The 13171-nt window shown below is 33.1% G+C and overlaps 2 protein-coding genes and 1 pseudogene across 4 annotated transcripts; 1 reads left to right on the top strand and 2 right to left on the bottom strand.

Moving 5' to 3' along the window:
• Positions 1–390: 390 nt before the first annotated feature.
• On the bottom strand, positions 391–3310 carry ARP6 (actin-related protein 6). 2 transcript variants are annotated; one of them, XM_021421661.2, is made up of 8 exons: positions 2445–3310; positions 1987–2206; positions 1837–1900; positions 1463–1547; positions 1313–1363; positions 1160–1222; positions 921–1068; positions 391–810 (listed from the first exon to the last, which is right to left on the bottom strand). In XM_021421661.2, exons 1-7 carry the CDS (start codon positions 3137–3139, stop codon positions 939–941), a joined length of 1308 nt encoding a protein of 435 aa, XP_021277336.1. In that variant the 5' UTR covers positions 3140–3310; the 3' UTR covers positions 391–810; positions 921–938. The 2 variants fall into 2 exon arrangements, with proteins under 2 accessions (XP_021277336.1, XP_021277335.1); XM_021421660.2 differs by having other exon boundaries at positions 391–796; positions 2445–3307.
• A 1260-nt stretch (positions 3311–4570) lies between these two features.
• On the bottom strand, positions 4571–7305 carry LOC110411100 (putative clathrin assembly protein At2g25430 pseudogene; annotated as a pseudogene). Its single transcript, XR_016350925.1, has 2 exons — positions 7064–7305; positions 4571–6786 (listed from the first exon to the last, which is right to left on the bottom strand). The product of XR_016350925.1 is annotated as a putative clathrin assembly protein At2g25430 pseudogene (transcript).
• A 4754-nt stretch (positions 7306–12059) lies between these two features.
• LOC110411370 (BRAP2 RING ZnF UBP domain-containing protein 1) lies at positions 12060–13165 on the top strand. Its single transcript, XM_021421500.2, has 4 exons — positions 12060–12437; positions 12643–12751; positions 12830–12944; positions 13031–13165. Exons 1-4 carry the CDS (start codon positions 12151–12153, stop codon positions 13135–13137), a joined length of 618 nt encoding a protein of 205 aa, XP_021277175.1. The 5' UTR covers positions 12060–12150; the 3' UTR covers positions 13138–13165.
• The last annotated feature ends 6 nt before the right edge of the window (positions 13166–13171 follow it).

Below are 13171 nucleotides of genomic sequence, written 5' to 3'. Positions count from 1 at the left end.
ATAAAATTATCTGAGATCAATTGGAAAAGAAATCCATCCAGTAAATATTTTCGGCAAAGAGGGATGGAGCCAAGTTTGACATGGAGGAATCCGAATCTCTAAATTTTAACGTCGTAGTAAGAATTCGAGACAGGTATATGCAGAGTGAAATGCATAGCATTCTTCGTGAATGTCACTGTTCGTAAAAAGGGAAAAACATGATCGTCGTCCAGCAAACAGCAAGATTGTATTGAGGTATATGGTATGTTTTCAGGGTTGGCTCCTTGGTTGTCATTAATCATAAAGCTATATCATCTACCCACCAAGCTAAAAATGGGCATTTGGAATACATGAATATTAAGTAGCATCCCGCAACCGAAGACAGGAATCATCATCTGTTAGGTGCAACCATATCAAACATGTCATTTCCTTCACATATTTAGATTCCAAATAACATCTTCATTAATTGGAGCAGGAGTTTGTCAGCTAGCTTCTGTATCAGAGTAATGGAGGCTAATTTCATCTCCAACATACTCCTTTCACAGGAAAACACATCAAGAGGCCATATTGTAGCAAGTTATTGAGCATGACAAATTTGCTCAGGTTTCTGGGTATATGTGTAAGCCATCTAACAGCAGTTGATATCCAGCAACATCTTCCCCCATATGGCCTGAAAATTTTGCTCGGGTTTCTATGTACAAATTTGCTCAAATTTGTCAAAAGAATGCAGTTCACCATAGAAGAGAAGCTCATGCCTCATAACAGCACTTGATTTCCAGCAACATCTTTCCCTCATGTACAGTTGCATCAAGAAACTCTAGAAAAATTAAACTGACATGATTTGACATGTACTCAATATTTAAATGCCTTAAAAATTTCACCAAACACCACAACCTAAATGCCAGATACAGATGCATTAATATTCGGTAGAGATAACATACCTTCAAGATCTTGAGTACTCAATGAAAGAATCTCCTCCGACATCGAGCAGATCCCAGCTCCTCATATTCAGCCTTGGTGACACACATTGATTCATATTCAGGACTGGATGCCAAAAGCGAACCCCCTCGCCACACACCTAGTATTGGACTGACAAGTATCCCAAAGATTTTACCAAATGGGAAGAAATAGCATTTCAAAGAAATAGCATATTAATACTTTATTGAAGGTGGGATTTTACTCTTCTTGAGTTGTTATCTTCACTTGATAGTCATCTGGAACAAGAGGGCGGAGATCCTTTTCCCTGAATTTAGCATAAAATTATTAGTGTAAACCAAAGTGGCACTGCAAATTGATGCTAACACAGTCAAAATGGTAGAGGGATCAAGCTTACAGTCTTTCAGCAAATCGAGGAAACAATGTGCTTCCGCCAGTCAATATTATGCTGTTCAAGCACAACATTTAAATTGTAAGTGGCATATGCATAATAAATTTGACAAAATCAGATACTTTCTAAGATTGTACTTGAAGAATGTAAAACCACCTTTGAAAAAGTACAGGATGAAGAAAAGGATGGCAGGCATTGACAGCACGAACTATGCATTCTGCTAGCCCAGCCTCATTCATTCCTGAAAAAGAGAGGGGCTTTAAGTTGGCACTTTATCATTGCTGAAGTACTAAGAAAAAATGAAACAGCATTCCCATTTCTTACATTATTAGTCATTAAACAACACATCATTTTCTCAAATGCTTTCCTCCCTATCCCATGCTTTGACAAATTAGATACTGACTTTAGTGACATTCCAAAACTCACTGCTTCAAACAAATTAGATGCTGATCCTAGTGACAAATAACTACTAGAAAATGTTCTACGTTGATTCCCACCCTACAATTAGCAAAAAAGAATATGATACACACCCAAATCTGCAGGTTGGAAGATCATTTCTGGGACAAGAAACCGTTCATTTGTTAAGTCGAACTCCTGTAACAGGCAGCCAAGGCAATAGTTTGAGTATCATTGAAAATGGATAGGCAATCACCCACTCAAGCAGAAAAGACGAACACTACATTTTTAGTTAAATCCACTCTCTTCCTCTCCTCATTCTTCTCCATAACTTCCAAGTGATCTGTGTCTTTCTTTGTTTCCACAGCTCGCGAAGGAGTGGCTCCATCTGTCAAAATACGATGCCTCTGCGCTGCTTCTGGGTCTTTAACATAACCCTTTGTGTGAATAACACCATCAGGCAAGACATAAGTACATCTAAAAAGATTGTCGTTGCCACGTTTCCTGTAAAGATTATCTACACCATTTTAAAATAGCAGAACAAATTGCTCATTGCTTTCGCAGTATTTAAAGAACACATTGCAAGCAATAATAATATTTCAAGAAAATAAAAGTCTCATCTTCACAAATGTTCTTAAAACATATTTGCAGGCAACAATTAAAAGGGTTTAAAGAAAATAAAATAATTCACTGGGATTTCAATCTCGCCATCAAAATGAAAACTTTTTTTTGTTGTTTTTACCGGGCAACCTGGAGATCTCTGTCAACATCAACAGAAACAAAGCAAAGCTTCTCTTTAACATCATCCATTATAAAAGTCTCATCCATTACATTAACCGACCGATACGAAACCAATTCTTTCAAATAATTAGTCAAAGCTTTCCCTCCCAAATCGATCCTCTTCACCCCATAATTCACCGTAAAGTTCTGGAAGACCGGCGCCGCATGCGTAAACGAGAACCCACAGTCCACCACCAAACTACACTGTGCCTCCGAAACCAGCCCGTACGGACGGCGGCTGGCCTCGTAGAGGTGGACGAGGGAAGGCGAATCGGCGACGTAGAGGGAGTTGAAGCCGAAGTCTTCGAAAACGAGTTCGTCGGTGGAGCGTTGGATGGAAGGGACGGAAAAGAGGGCTTCGGTTAAGAGGAGGGAGGAAGAGGAAGGGGTGACGTGGAGGAGGGAGGTGAAGAGGTGGGACCATATGTCGCGTTGCAGGTCGAGGTTGATTAGGTAGCCTCGGTCGATGGGGCGGCGTATGGCAGCGGAGGTTAGGTCTTCGGTTGTGGAGGAGAGGGTTGTGGTGGGGTGGAGGAATTTTTTGGATGTAAGAGGGCGGTAAAGGCAGTTTGGGATTACGACGGCGGGGTTGCGCTCGCCTCCTTGGCCCGCTTTTATCAGGCCTCCGCCGTTGTCGAGAACGACAACGTTTGACATCGGGGAAATGGGAGATCGGTTCCTCGAAAGGGGTTGGGGGGCTTTTCAGGATTTATGAGACGTTTAAGGAGACGCTGGGCTTGAACATGTTAGAACATCGAGCACTCATCAATAAAAGTCAGTTATATTTGCTGACACTTAATGTTTGGATAAAATAAAAGGAAAAGAAGTTTATTGGCCTATCTAAAGGAGGTAAGGGAATCTATTAATAATTTTTTTCATGAGTTCTGTCTTGCATGGCTATTAATTAGGGACGTTTGGTACTTTATAATGTCATGTAATTATAAGTAATGTGATTATAAATAATGTAATTGTAAATAATGTAATTATAGAAAAAATAATATTATAGTGTTTAATATAAAGTAAAATAATGATTAAAATGTAAAAAAATAATATTGTAAATTTTACAATAAATATTTTTAAATATATTTTTAATATCATATATATTTTTTATTTATTATTATAATCTTATATTTTTATTTTTATTTCTTTAATATAATTTTTATATTATATATTATTTTAATTTATTTTACTTATATTATATAAATTTTAATTTTTTATATTTTAATTTAATTTAATTTTTTATTCTTATATTTATATTTTATTTTAATATTTTTTATTTTAATTATAATATTATAAAATATTTTTAATAAGATAATAAAATTGAAAGGTAAAAATATCTTTAACAACATTTAAAGTACAATGTAATGTGATTGTATTAATTTTGAATTGTAATTATATTACATTCTTTACTGTAATGTGATTGCATTACAATCTTACATTGCAGCTGTCTATTACAAAACAAACACTACAATATAATTTAATTGAACACATTGTAAAAAATATGTTTTCACCTTTCTCATACAAAATATTACTTTATAATATTTAATTAAACATATGGTAAAAAATGTACTTTCACTTTTCTCATACCAAATATTACTTTAAAATGTTGAATGCTAATTGATGGTCAATTTATAAAAATTTATTTGTCATTTTTTAAGTCATTGTCTAAAGCAACAATGGGAATTGCCAAGGATATCCAAATTTAGATGCAACCTGCAAAGGGAACAACTTCCTTGAAGTAAACTTTAGATGGTGGCGTATGCTGTTAGAGCTTCGAGTTGTGTATCCGCTGCAACCGCTCTTGGGCGGCAATCAAAGCTCCCCAGTAATCCAAAGCTTGCTGAAAATTATGCAAAGAATAAACTGCTTACGAGCAAAACGAGTAGAACCAGTCGAGATAGTCTTGGTCAGCGCATGCCATCCGACGTATGGACCAGCTCATTGTTTCTAGAATTCAGTCTATGAGATGTCGGACGTGTTCAAAACCACCAACTCCATAGTTCAGAGAAACGTTTTGTCAAGGCTGTCTTCAGCCAGCAAGCATTGCTTATATTCTGCAACGTTTTGAATAAGAATGTACGCCATTGAAAGAGGGCCAAAGTATCTTCCTGTTGCATAACAGTAGGAATATTGCCGAAACCAAAGATAATATGATAACTATCCATCATATACTTATACTGTATACTTTATCAAACCTTTTTATGTCCATTGCACCCTCTGAGGCAGGTAAGTACATGTAAACAAAATGAAAACAGGAAAAGGTAGGCGGAAAAAATCTTCCAAATGTGTTGGCAACGAAGCTCTCATGTGATAGTAGTAATGTGCACCATGGGAAGATATACCCATTCATAAACAACTGAATTCAGTAGGGCGGATAGTAGTACCCTCCTGGCTGCCCCATGCCATTGACTTGTGGCATCCCGTAAGGCATCAGCATTGGTTGTGCAACAGGGGCATAGTAGCCAGGACTAGCAGTGATCTTGGCCAGACTCGCCTGGCCTTGCATTCCATCCCTTCCATATTGCTGCCACAGCTGCTGTTCATGTACAAGCAAATGCTGCTTCTGCTCCATGTCCGCTATCTGCACGTATGAAGGAGGTGGCACTGCAAGGGATGCAGCAAAAGGATCCTGCTGTCCTACTGGTTGTACTGTCCCATCTGGGGCAGGCAAAGCTAGCACTTGAGTATTAGTCTTGCCAGGGCCAGGCAACGCAACACTACTTGCACTCCCACCGCTTAGCTGAGTAGAGCTCACATGCTGCCTCACTGCCCCCTGATCATACATACCATTCAATAGCAATGGATCAAAACCACCTGCCAATGCAGCTTTCTGCTTTGATAAATTACTAGCTGACTCAACCAATGCCAATTCCCAATCTGCTTTACCAGCCTCAGCAGCTGGTGTTTGCCATGCAGAAGTCACCTCTGGCTGTCCATTTGAAGGGAATGCTTCCCACGAGCCATTAGCATTTGAGGTGGGTGGTCCAGAGAATAAAGCCAAAGCTAATCTGTTCCCTTGCTCATCAGCAGAAAATGCATCATCCTTTAAATTTACCAAATCCTCTGTCACCTGTTGAGGCTGCGTCTTAGGTTGTTCAGGTTCGGGTGGTGGAGGAGGTGGCGTATAACTCTCTGGTGCTGGAAGAGCCTTTATTTCATTCATATTTGCTTCTGGCTCCTCCTGAACCGGTGGCTTCTCTTCCCTATTTCTCTCTGGACTCTTTGGCCTGTTAGTCATTTCCTTCAAAAATCCTTCAAGTGTTCCCAAAAGCTTATCAGTAATTCTCTGCACTTCCGGATACTCAGATGATCTAGCAATTCCCATGTCCTTACACCAACCATAAAACCCCACAAGCTCATCAATCATCTTTGCCGCACTAACGTAAGTATCAAAACCCTTGACACAATCCACATACTCCATCTCAGTAAACCTATCCAACAAAATCCCTAATGCCTCACATATCTCTACATAAAGCCCAAAACTCTCCTTCAAAATCTGATAAAGTGCAACAAGTACCAACCTGCTATTTTTGGCCATACCAGCTGGCCTACAACCCAACACTCTATCAAGAATCCTCAACAACTGATTCAGCCTCCCCAAAACTCTCTCGGGTCTCATTTCCCTCATTGGTGTGACCTCTCTCCTGACAGAGTCACTCAAATCATCATAAGACCTTGATCTCCTACCCATTCCACGATCATAATCATCTCTAAAGTCTCCATACTCACGCCTATTCCTCTCATCTCTCTCCTCAAACTTCCCCTCCCCACCTCCCTTCTTCTTCTCAAACACCGAAAACTCCACCTTCTCATCAAGATACATAGCATAAAACCGAACAAAACCGGCATGATCCCACGAATTGGAATGCGCCTCATCCCTGAAATCTGACAAATTCAAAATCCTCATCCCTCTCCTAGTTGCATACACAATCTCCTCCTCAAAACAAGGGTTCCCGTCAACCAAAAGCCTATGAACAAGCATCAAAGACTTAAGCGCCACAATCCAATCATGGGTTTTATTCAACCTTTTTGACACTGTAGCGATACAAGCACTAACATAACCTCTAGAATAAGATGTATGGCTTATGATCTCCCTAAAGTACTTCTCATCAGCTGGATCTTCATCGTGGCTTGTGGCTTTCACTACCAAAACTTCCAGTTCCGGCGCTATGTTTCCTGCCACTTTGGCAATGCTTATACTCGTTTGATCCTTCACGGCCCCGATCGCTTTACGGATAGTGCTAGGCGCCATTTAAAAAAGATTCTGCTTTCCCCTTTTTTTTTCTTGAAAATTTTTGTAATCTCTAAAAAAAATGGATATCAAATCTTCATGCTCCAAACTCAAAACGTAAAAGATCAAAAACACTAAAACTAGGTTCTTTCTTATGTATATTATAAACTTTTTATTGTCGAAAAATTCAGATTCCTTTTTTTCTTTCCATAAAAGAAATGTAGTAGCACTTACCAAACATTTATCCTCCAAAATCCAAACTTTCACCAAAAACTAAGTTTTTTTCTGATAAAGAATTTTGATCTCAAAGAAAAAAACGACAATGAAAACTGGGGTTTATCTGTGTTTACCTCTTAGGACTCTTTTTGATCCCGACGGTGAAGAAAAGCGAAGATCTATGAAGCTTTGACGGCGTAAATGGTGTCCACACGGTGGATGAAATCGGATCCAAGAAACGTAACAGTGATTCTTTCCTTTTCTCCTGTGTCAGTGTAGGTGAATTGTAAGAGTAAAGAATACAACTTTCGTGATTGTCTCCATTCCTATCGCTGCGTGAGTAGTAAAAAGGAGGAGAGAGAGAGAGAGAAGGAGCGGGCAAAGATATGCAAAAGCGCGTAATAGACGGGGCAATGCTTCGAGTAAGCGGTTAATACGACGTCGGATGAAGTTTCAAAAGGCTGAAGGCGTGCGTAACGATGTGGCTTAGTTAAATTATGCTTTATCTTCTTCTATGGATTAACATCTTTTTTTATCCTTTTATTATTATTCCCATTCTAATTTCCACCCCAATATTTACGAATATTTCAACCAAGTCCTATTTCTTCCTTTGAAGCAAACAGGCCTAATTTACTTTTCTATTAATGCCCTTTTCCTGGTCAAACAATTGCATTATGTTCATTCTTGACCATGTCCTTTTTCCTTTTTCAAATTATTATATATGTAGTCAAAAGTACTACAAACAAAGGACGCTTAAAACAGTACAAGGATTTCTTCAAATTGCCAATAGATACAAAGCAAAAATTAGGGAATAAAAAGGCCCATGTTGAGTTTGTTCATAATAATAGATTGATAATGAAGAGGCTTATTGACCCTTTTAGAATGGAAAAGGAATATATATATATATATATAAATAAAAAAAACATGGTTAGATAATTGGTTGAAATAATCAAATCATAAACTACTTTGGTCCGATGTTGCTTAGACGATTGTCAACGTAAACTATTCAAAAACAAAATCGGTCTGTCATTCTAGACTTTTGCATTCAAACATAAATGTTCCATTGTGTCCACTCTAATCGATCCACTTCTTTAGTCATAGACTTGTTCTAGAGGCAAACATAGATTGTGAAAGAGCAAATTTTTAAATTTTTGTTGTTTTTTTACTTAATATTTAAAAGAAATTTTGAATTATTTTTAAAAAAGTTTAAATAAATCATTATTTATTTATTACATTCAATTCAATTTTTATATTTTTATTTTTAGTTAAATAAACTTTTAACGATTAATAGTAAATTGATTATTATTAATCAAAATAACACTTGTCATTCTATACCACCATGACATTAACGATGACTTATTAACTTGTCATAATAAATGATTATATAGCATGTTGATATAACATGATGATATAGTCATATAGTATTTTTATTTTTTTCATTAACATTATGTCAATATACAATGACAAAGGATATTTTAACTAAGAGTAATTAATCAACTATTAGTTAAGAGAGTTAATAAAAGTAAAAAAACTTGATTGAATTGATAAAAATAAATATTTATTTAAATATTTTTGAATAACTAATAAGTTTTTTAAAACATTATTTCAAAAAAAAACAAGATATTAATATAACATATAATAGCAAACATCATGAAAAGTGAAAATAAAAGAGATAGATTGGTTGAAGTAAGAATAGATTAAACACTCATAATAAAGTAGTTCATAATTTTATGTAATTTTTTTTATGCGTATTTCAATATTTTTTTTGAATCATCCAGCATAATTCAACAAAAAAGATTAACTCATTCACGTGCTTGTGTCACCCATTCATACGTTTTAATCCAAAAATAGACTTTTTACATAGAAGAAAACTTTTGCTTATAAGTTTAAAACTTATCCTTATCTCTCATTGCTGAGAGATATAAAGACATATTGACAAGTTTCAAGACTCATTACTCATTTAAGGTGGAATAAGTATAGAAGGCGGTCTCACATTTATAAAGAGTTGGACAGACTTTAATATTAATTATCACAAATTTACAATTTTAACTTAAAAAACATACATATTAAATAGAAAAGACCTTTATTTATAACCCTAAAAAGCTAAGATCTAATTTAAAGTAGGATCCATAACACTTATATTTACCTACTTGGATTTTTTAGAATGAATATATATTAAAATAAGATAAAACTCTACATGAATCGGCATTTTCTTACATAGAACATTGAGTTCTTTTTTATATAAAATCTTGTATTTTATTTCTATTTACAACATAGATGGTAGTGTAAAAATTTCAATTTTTGTGTTTTTGTAAAAAGACAATAAGAACCTTTTTATAATTTTATTTATTTATTTAGTTAATTAAAAATTTTTGAATCTCTTTTTTAAGATTTTTTTATGACTTTTCTCTCATTTTCTGATTCTTATCCAACAAATCAATTGAATACTTTATAAAAGAAGGAAATATAAGTTTTTATTTTATTTGGAATTTAACTATATTACTCCCAAATACTAAAAGCTACCAAAAGCTTCAAGAAATCTCTCGAAGTGAATTTGGGAGACAACTTTGACATAAAGCAAGGGTGGTGCCGACCATTCATTAATGGACAATATTCACGAGGGTTAACGAAAAGTAACACGTCAAAACGTAAAACATAGTTTTTTATTTTTTATTTTTTATTTTATAAAGGACAATGCAATATTTCCAAACATGTTAATTTAGAAGGTAACCATATTATGTTTATACGTTTACTTAAAAAAATTAAAAAAAATTATTTTATACTATTATTTTTATAATTTTTAAAAAAGAAAGAAATGAAAAATAGAAACTATGGAACATAAAAGCTATAGACTTGATTACTTAAAACAAAATAAAATAAAATAATGCATTTGAAATGTTTACTTATTTTATATGTAATATATTTATAATTATTATATGAGAAGTCATATGATGCATAAAAATCACATCTGCACTTATAATTAAACAAAATATTTAAATGCCAATTTCATATTTTACTTTATACTCAATTCTATTACCCATATATAAGAACAAATTCATAGAAAACTTAATTGATCATATCAACAATAATATGATTAATATGAAAAATAATTTAATTAATATTAATTATCAATATATAAATGTTGTGAACGAGTTTAGCATATATAGGAAAATATGTAAAAAGATATATTAATGTTTTAAACTAAAAATCATTTAATTAAAAAAATTACCCCAAAACAACATGCAAGTGAAATTCTAATATCAAATAAAAATTAGTCAAAATACCCATCAAGTCCCTATTCTTACTCATTTTGTTCAATTTGGTATTTGTATTTAAAATCGAGATAATTTAATCTCTTAATTTTAATAATTATTTCAATTGAACTATTTTTTCTAATAGTATTCAATTTTACCGTTAAATGATATAATGTTAATGTTGACATGATAACGTTATAATATCATGTGACATTGTCTGTAATGACATGATAGTGTCACGTGATACTAATATGATAATGTGACAATATTAACGTGTCAATATCACGTGGTAATGATGATGTGACAAATTGAGAAAAAAATTTTTAAAAAAAAATTGTGTCTTTATAATATGTATATTAGTTTATCTATTTGTAAATATTAATATTAAGTTTGAATTTTTCTTTTATAAAAAAAAAATTAATATTGTATTTTGGATATGTACTTATAGAAAGACAACATCGTCATTTATATAAATCCTAAAAACACTTAAATTAGAATTTTGTTATTACAGTTATAAAAAACAATATCTATTCTTCTCTTTAGCCTCCCCGAAGTCTTGTTCTCAATCATTTGTTGTTCTCATTAGAAGTTTAATTCATCGATTAATTATTGTAAAATTAGGACAATGATGACAGATTTATGTTTTTTTTCTTAAAATTTTTTTACTTAAAAAACTAAATAGCTCTATTATGACAATGTTTATGCGTGCTTGAGTCTTTTTGTTTTTTGTTTCGATTTTTTTAAATAAAGGAGGGAAATATGGAGTTAGCAATAATTATAAAAATAATTTTTTATTTTAACTTGCTCAATTTAGGTATGACATATCTCTTATTGCACTCATTCAATTTTTTGTTTATTTTTTATATTCTTATTTTATTTAATATTTCAAGTTATTTTTTATGTTGAAATTTTCTGAATTAAAAACTACACCTATGACTGATAGAGTTAAATATAATTGTAAAATATTTTGTGTCATTTTATTTTGTATTTACGAATTTTTTGTACATCCAAATTAATAATTTAAATTTAAATTTAACAAAATTTGATTGTGATTTTTAAACATATATAAAATAGTCTTATAAAAAATTTAAATAAATTTAAATAAAAGGTAAATTGAGTAAAAGTTAAATAATGTCAAAAAAAATGGGCATTTGTAAATTTTAAAAGTTGTAACTAAATTATATTTTATTCTATTATAAAAAAATTTTATTTAATTTTTTATATTATTTTATTCCAAGGTAATGTAAGTTATTTATCCAAATCTGGTTTTAGTTATAAAATTTTTATCTAATTTTTTTTATAAAAAAGGAAATCAAACTTAATTTTTATTAAGAAGAGAAATTAATGTATTTATTTCGAAATCAAATAATCAACTAAAACAATATTTATATATATATTTAACACCAAAAATCTTTTACTTACTAAAAAATATGTATCATTTAATTAAAAATTTATATTTTTTGAATTTTTTTAATTTAATCTCTCAATATTTCAATTTTATTCAATTTAATTTTTATATTATACAGTTTTGTTTAATTTAATCTCTATGACGTCACATGGGATTAACCCGTCAACATGTCAATGTTATATTAGTATTGTCATGTAATTATATTATGTCACGTGACACTATCACATCATCAAAAATGTCACGTCAATGTCTTGTTAATATTAATATTATTTATGTTAACAATTAAATTGAATATTATTGGGATAAAGGTTAAACTGAAATAATTCTTAAAATCAAAATATTAAATTATTTTGATTTTGAATATAAATAAATTGAATAAAATTTATAAACACAGAAATTTGGTGGGTATCTCAAACAATAAAATTAGTGAAAAAAACTAAAGTAAATAAAAAGGAAAAAAGAGAAAGAGAGAGTGAGAAAATTCATGGAGCAACTCTTTTAACGGCGTCAGTCTTTCCCGCGAATAGCCCAACTCCCAAAGCGAGAAAACTCAGCCATCATGTTCATCCTCCGAGTCCACTCAGTGGACGACGAGCGACCCATCACCACCAACGAAGAAATCGAGTTCTATACAATCACTTCCCCATCAAACCCTAGCCCTATATTCAGCGAAAGGAGAGGCGTTGTTCACCTCTATCGAAAGGCCTCCCAAAGCTCTCTCCCAAACCCTAGTTCTCGCTCCACTTCCCTCTTCGTTGTCGCCGTCCCCAACTACCTCTCCGTCGCCGATTTCATTCGATTCTCTGGAACCCACCTCGAAAATATCACCCACCTTCTCTTCAGCAGGTACCTTCATCACGCCTACTTTTGATCATTGTTGACCCCAACTGCATGAATTCAAAAGAAAAGGAAAAAATATTCATCTTCAATGTAGAAGAAAAAAGTCAACTTTTTGATTACTTGGTAGTCAATTTGTAGCAAAAAAAAAAGGGAGGGGGGAAAGGAAAAAAAATGTCTTCTTTTTAATGTTTTTTGTATTTTGTAAAATTAGGAATGATGGAATTGAGGATAGGTATAGCGTGTTAATAAAGCTAGTTGATCAGTTGGCGGCAGATGGATTTCATAGTAGCTTGAATGGGAAGAGGTTTTCACCTGCTGAGGTTGGTAACCTTTGCCTCAAGTTACTACATTTTGATTTTTTGAGTAATTAGTTTGATTATTGGGTTGAATTTTGTTAGGCTGAGTTATGCCATATCCTCTTTACGCATTCCGTGGAATATACAGAATCGGGGGAGATTGCTAGCACACCTCCGGTAGGATTCACTGAGTTGCCTTCTTGCCCCATTTGTCTTGGTTAGTAGAGTTTTTTTTATCCAATTTATCTTCTATATTCATCTTGATATGCATTTTACTTTAAGCTTTTTGTGTTTTGGTGACAGAGAGATTGGACCCGGATACTAGTGGGATACTTAGTACGTTTTGTGACCATTCGTTTCAATGTTCCTGCACTTCAAAATGGACTTATTTGTCATGCACAGTAAGCTAGATCTTGATTCCCTACAACTTTTTGGCTCTTTGTG

Source organism: Theobroma umbraticum, unplaced genomic scaffold, assembly GCF_002168275.2.
Source record: "Theobroma umbraticum cultivar Fairchild unplaced genomic scaffold, ASM216827v3 scaffold_56.0, whole genome shotgun sequence".
In the NCBI taxonomy this organism is placed as follows: Eukaryota; Viridiplantae; Streptophyta; class Magnoliopsida; order Malvales; family Malvaceae; genus Theobroma; species Theobroma umbraticum.
This window is presented reverse-complemented; position numbering and strand designations above follow the sequence as displayed.